Source organism: Oryctolagus cuniculus, chromosome 8 (assembly GCF_051225735.1).
Source record: "Oryctolagus cuniculus isolate XC-2025 breed Fujian yellow rabbit chromosome 8, ASM5122573v1, whole genome shotgun sequence".
NCBI classification, from domain to species: domain Eukaryota; kingdom Metazoa; phylum Chordata; class Mammalia; order Lagomorpha; family Leporidae; genus Oryctolagus; species Oryctolagus cuniculus.
Window position 1 is genome coordinate 141,412,023 of NC_142874.1, and position 6,000 is coordinate 141,418,022.

Sequence of the window (6,000 nt, forward strand, 5' to 3'; positions counted from 1 at the left end):
AAACAGATGCATAGACCAATGGAACAGAATTGAAATACCAGAAATCAATCCAAACATCTACAGCCAACTTATATTTGATCAAGGATCTAAAACTAATTCCTGGAGCAAGGACAGTCTATTCAATAAATGGTGTTGGGAAAATTGGATTTCCACGTGCAGAATCATGAAGCAAGACCCCTACCTTTCACCTTACACAAAAATCCACTCAACATGGATTAAAGACTTAAATCTACGACCTGACACCATCAAGTTACTAGAGAACATTGGAGAAAGCCTTCAAGATATTGGCACAGGCAAAGAGTTTCTGGAAAAGACCCGGGAGGCACAGGCAGTCAAAGCCAAAATTAACTATTTTTCAAATTGAGAAGTTTTTGTACTGCAAAAAAACAGTCAGGAGAGTGAAGAGACAACCGACAGAATGGGAAAAAATATTTGCAAACTATACAACAGATAAAGGGTTAATAACCAGAATCTACAAAGAGATCAAGAAACTCCACAAAAACAAAACCAACAACCCACTTCAGAGATGGGCCAAGGACCTCAATAGACATTTTTCCAAAGAGGAAATCCAAATGGCCAACAGACACATGAAAAAATGTTCAAGGTCATTAGCAATCAGGGAAATGCAAATCTAAACCACAATGAGGTTTCACCTCACCCTGGTTAGAATGGCTCACATGCAGAAATCTACCAACAACAGATGCTGGCGAGGATGTGGGGAAAAAGGGACACTAACCCACTGTTGGTGGGAATGCAAACTGGTCAAGCCACTATGGAAGTCAGTCTGGAGATTCCTCAGAAACCTGAAGATAACCCTACCATTTGACCCAGCCATCCCACTCCTTGGAATTTACCCAAAGGAATTTAAATTGGCAAACACAAAAGCGGTCTGCACCCTAATGTTTATTGCAGCTCAATTCACAATAGCTAAGACCTGGAACCGACCTAAATGCCCATCAACGGTAGACTGGATAAAGAAATTATGGGATATGTACTCTTTAGAATACTATACCGCAGTAAGAAACAACGAAATCCAGTCATTTGCAACAAAATGGAGGAATCTGGAACACATCATGCTGAGTGAAATAAACCAGTCCCAAAGGGACAAATACCATATGTTCTCCCTGATCAGTGACAACTGACTAAACACCAAAAAGGAAACCTCCTGAAGTGAAATGGACACTATGGGAAATGGTGACTTGATCAGCATAGCCCTGACTGTTAATGAACAACTTAATACATTATCCCTCTTAGTAGTTTTTTTGTCTGTTCTACTTAATATGACTGGTTTAATTCTGTAATTAATACACAGTTATTCTTATGTGTTAAAAATTAACTGAAATGTGATCCCTGTTAAACATAAGAGTGGGAATAAGAGAGGGAAGAGATGTATAATTTGGGACATGCTCAAGCTGACTTGCCCCAAATGGTAGAGTTAAAAACATACCAGGGGATTCCAATTCAATCCCATCAAGGTGGCATGTACCAATGCCATCTCACCAATCCAAGTGATCAATTTCAGTTCACAATTGATCATAATGAAAGGACTAAGAGTCAAAGGGAGCACATAAACAAGTCTAGTACCTGCTAACACTAACCAATAGAATAAATAAAGGGGAGAGTGATCCAACATGGGAAGTGAGATACTCAGCAGACTCATAGAATGGCAGATGTCCTAAGTAGCACTCTGGCCTCAGAATCAGCCCTAAAGGCATTCGGATCTGGCTGAAAAGCCCATGAGAGTATTTCAGGCATGGAAAGCCAAGACACTCTGGCAAAAGATCTCTGCGAGTGAAATCCCAGTAGAAAGAACAGGTCATAAAAGAAGGAGGTGCCTTTCTCGGAAGGGAGGAGAGAACCTCCACTTTGACTATGACCTTGTCTAAACAAGATAAGAGTTGGAGAACTCAGAGTGCTTCCATAGCCTTGGAAACTCATGCCTGGAGCCTAGGGAGACTACTGATGCCATAGACAGGAGTGTCAATTGGTAAAGTCAACAACAGGAGTCACTGTGCACTTATTCCTCATGTAGGATCTCTGTCCTTAATGTGCTGTGTATTGAGATTTAAAGCTATAAAGAGTACTCAAACAATATATTTCACTTTGTGTTTCGATGAGGGTACAAACTGTTGAAATCTTTACTTAATGTATACTAAACTAATCCTCTGTAAAAAAAAAAAAAAATGAAAAGAAAAGAAAAGAAATTATCACCTCCCAACTTGACTCTAACTGGGATTAAACATGACAATAGGTCTGATCTGATTTCATCATCATTTAAAAAAAATCATCTATTATTTTTCACTTTATGTTCTGTGTGGGAGCAAACTGTTGAAATCCTTACTTAATGTATACTAAGCTGATATTCTGTATATTAAGATAATCGAAAATGAATCTTGATGTGAATGGAAGGGGAGAGGGAGGGGGAAAGGGGAGGGTAGAGGGTGGGAGGGACGGTATGTGGGGGAAGCCATTGTAATCCATAAATCGTACTTTGGAAATTTATATTCATTAAATAAAAGTTAAAAAAAAACTGTACAACTAAACCAAGGAAATTAAATTATGCCTTTCTAAGGGTTTACCAAATAAAGAAACCTTTTTTCCACTATTAGTCTTTCCAGGGTTCTTCTTTGTTTGCATTTCAGAAATGGAAGCACATACCAGCACATCATGGAGGGGCCGGCACTGTGGCAGAGCAGGGAAAGCTGCCGCCTGCCGTGCTGGCATCCCATATGGGCGCGGGTTCAAGTCCCAGCTGCTTGACTTCCGATCCAGCTCTCTGCTATGGCCTGGGAAAGCAGGACAAGGTGGCTTGCAACCTTGGGCCTCTGCACACACATGGCAGACCTGGAAGAAGCTCCTGGCTCAAGGATGTGGATAGGCACAGATCACGTGTTGTGGCAATTTGGGGAGTGAACCATTGGAAGGACAACCTCTCTCTTCTCTCTCTCTCTCAGTCTCTCTCCCTTCATGCGTCCCTCCCTGTGCCTCTACATAACAGCACCTTTCAAATTCATATGGAAATCTTAGAAAAGTAGTATAGGGGCCATCGCTGTGGTGCAGTGGGTTAACGCCCTGTTCTGAAATGCCAGCATCCCCTATGGGCACTGGTTTGAGACCCGGCTGCTCCACTTGCAATCTAGCTCTCTGTTATGGCCTTGGAGAGCAGGACAAGATGGCCCAAGCCCTTGGCCGACTGTTCCTGCATGGGAGACATGGAGGAAGCCTCTGTCTCCTGGCTTCAGATTGGTGCAACTCTTGCTTTTTAGGCCAGTAGGGGAGTGAGTAATCGGATGGAACCCTCTCTCTCTCTTTCTCTCTCTCTCTCTCTCTCTCTCTCTCTCTCTCTGCCTCTCCTCGCTCTGTGTAACTCTGACTTTCCAATAAATAAAGAACCATTTAAAAAAGAAGAAAATATATCTTAATGGAGAATGGGACGGGGAATGGCAGATGAATGAGGAGAAGGGTTGAAAGGGTTGTATTCCATACGTAAAAAGCTTCTTTGGAGAATATGTACAGAATTGCAAAACTAAACAAAAGTTAAAGTGTTCCTTTATAAGGGCTCACCAAGCTAAAAACCAAAACCTGCTTTCAGCCATCAGTCTCTCCAGCATTCTTCTTTGTTTTCCTTGAAGAACTCCAAGGCACATAGAAGCACATCATGGCACATCACCAAGTTCCACAAGGCACATGAAAGCCTTATCCTTCACATGCATCTTCCCCAGGTAGTGGAATCAAGCGGTGAAGGCCCAGAGGCTGTGAGGGCGTGAGACTACACCCTGAAGCCCCTAATCCCATCAAGGGCTGGAAGGGGATGGGTGGGTCCTGTAGCAGGTCCAGGGTGTGGCGTGCAGTGTGGACTATAAAAGGAGGGGGGAGAGGAACAGGTGGTCCTTGGATGCCAGTCTCAGTGGTGGAAGCATCTTGCTGCCTTGTGACAGTGGCTCCTGGAGACATGATGGCTGCTTCACCTCTCAAGGAAGGTGAGTTCCACTTTAATGACTTGCCAACACGCCAACTTTCCCATTCTAGCTCAGAGGGGGAGGAAACTCATGGTGGTGTTTGTCTCCCAGGGAAATCACCACCCTCACCTCAGAAAGAGCTCCCGCTGCAAAGTGATTTGGCTTCGGGGGCGACCCATCTGGCTCCCAGTGGAGGAGCTTCTCTGAGCTGCAGCTGGAAGAGACCTTATGGCATTGGGGCCGGTCTGCAGAATACGGGCAACACCTGCTACCTGAATGCAGCCCTGCAGTGTCTCACGTATACCCCTCGCCAACTATATGCTGTCCCAGGTGCATTCTCAAAGCTGTCGTCGTTCGGATCGCTGCATTCTGTGTGCCGTGGAAACGCACTTTCTCTGGGCCCTGCACAGTCCTGGCGACGTGATCCAGCCCTGTCAAGTGCTGGCTGCTGGCTTTCACACAAACAGGCAGGAAGACGCCCACGAATTTCTGATGTTTGCTCTGGATGTCCTGAAGGCAGCAGGTCTGCCTGGGCTCACGGACGGGGTGGGTCCCCAAGAGGACCAATCTCCATCCCAGAAGATAGTGGGAGGACACTGGAGGGCTCAAATCCAATGTCTCCAGTGCCAAGGCATTTCAGAAACCTTGGACCCTTACCTGGAGATCGCGTTGGATATCAAGACAGCCGACAGTGTGGAGCAAGCTTTGCAGCACTTGGTGCACCCTGAAGAGCTGGCTGGAGAAAACGCCTATCACTGTGCTACCTGCCTACAGAAGACAGCTGCTTCCAAGACACTCACCTTGCAATCGGCTGGCAAGGTGCTTCTCTTTGTATTGAAACGGTTTTCTGAGTTCACGGGTGAGAAACTTGGAGGACAAGTGCACTATCCCGAGTGCCTGGACATGAGACCTTACATGTCTCAGCAGAACGGGAGGCCACTGGACTATGTTCTCTATGCGGTTCTCGTCCACGTTGGCTTGAGGTGTCAATCAGGACACTACTTCTGCTATGTCAAAGCTGGCAGTGGCCACTGGTATAAAATGGATGATGCGAAGGTCACTGCCTGTGACACCACTTGTGTCCTGAATCAAAGTGCCTACGTGCTATTTTATGTCCGCAAGTGTGGAGTTGGAGGAGAATATGGGACAATGTCTCCAGGCAGGGGACCCTCCGACTTGGAGGCTGCAAACACACGTGGCCATACACCAGGAGAGCTTGAAAGGCCTTCCCCTCTTGAAGCTGGAGAGTCAGAGGAGCACTTGGAGCAAACAACTCAGGACTTGACCTTGGATGCGTGGCAATCCCTCCAAGCCCAGAACACACCAAGGAGTGCATTCAGCCTCAGGACAGTGGAGCCCACGCTGCCCAGCAATGTGATCGTAATTCACCAGGCAAGATCTGCCGCAGGGATGAGGAAGCACCATCCTGACCAGGAAAGGGCCCTGCTGCACGGGGCAGCTGGGCACATCACTCAGCAGGTAGCCATGAATCCTGGCAACCTCCCTTGTCCGGGAGGAAGGAGCAAACCTCCCAAGAGGAAGAACAAACCTGCAAAGAGGCCTCTGTTGTTGCTGTTCCGCTGACGTTAGTGCAAGAGGACTTCACGATTATGTGGTTGGGTGACAGTGCACGAGTTAAGTGTTTGTATTTGCAAGGGCAAAGGGTTTGTCCTTATGAACTGTCCTAGGTGTGAATTGGAAGCTTAGGTTGGAACCAAATGTCTATGTCTTCTGCATTTGCAAGGGGTGAGAGACTGTGTTTTGTGTGAGGCCACAATGTTGGATCGAGATGTGTGCTTTCCAGCGTGTCATGTCGCTAAGCAATTGTTGAGATTGGAGGCACAGAACTCTCTGCTTCATGAAGGGATTCTGAAGCAGCTGAGAAAGATGGGGAATAATGGCCTCCTTCTCCTTTGGCTACAAACAATCCTGCTTCATGCTTTCCTCTCCATCACCTCTCATGGAAGTCTTGGTGACAGATTTCTCCAAGTCAATCGTGAGGGCGAACCTCATGGCCCTCTCTCTTACCACAATGTATGAC

The 6,000-nt window shown here is 46.2% G+C and overlaps 1 protein-coding gene across 1 annotated transcript; it reads left to right on the forward strand.

Annotated features, from left to right (window-relative positions):
* Nucleotides 1-3,955: 3,955 nt before the first annotated feature.
* LOC100338199 (ubiquitin carboxyl-terminal hydrolase 17-like protein 6) lies at nucleotides 3,956-5,543 on the forward strand. The gene is given in 2 exon segments (XM_070047151.2): nucleotides 3,956-4,260; nucleotides 4,262-5,543. Coding segments are annotated over 2 exon segments (1,587 nt in total).
* The last annotated feature ends 457 nt before the right edge of the window (nucleotides 5,544-6,000 follow it).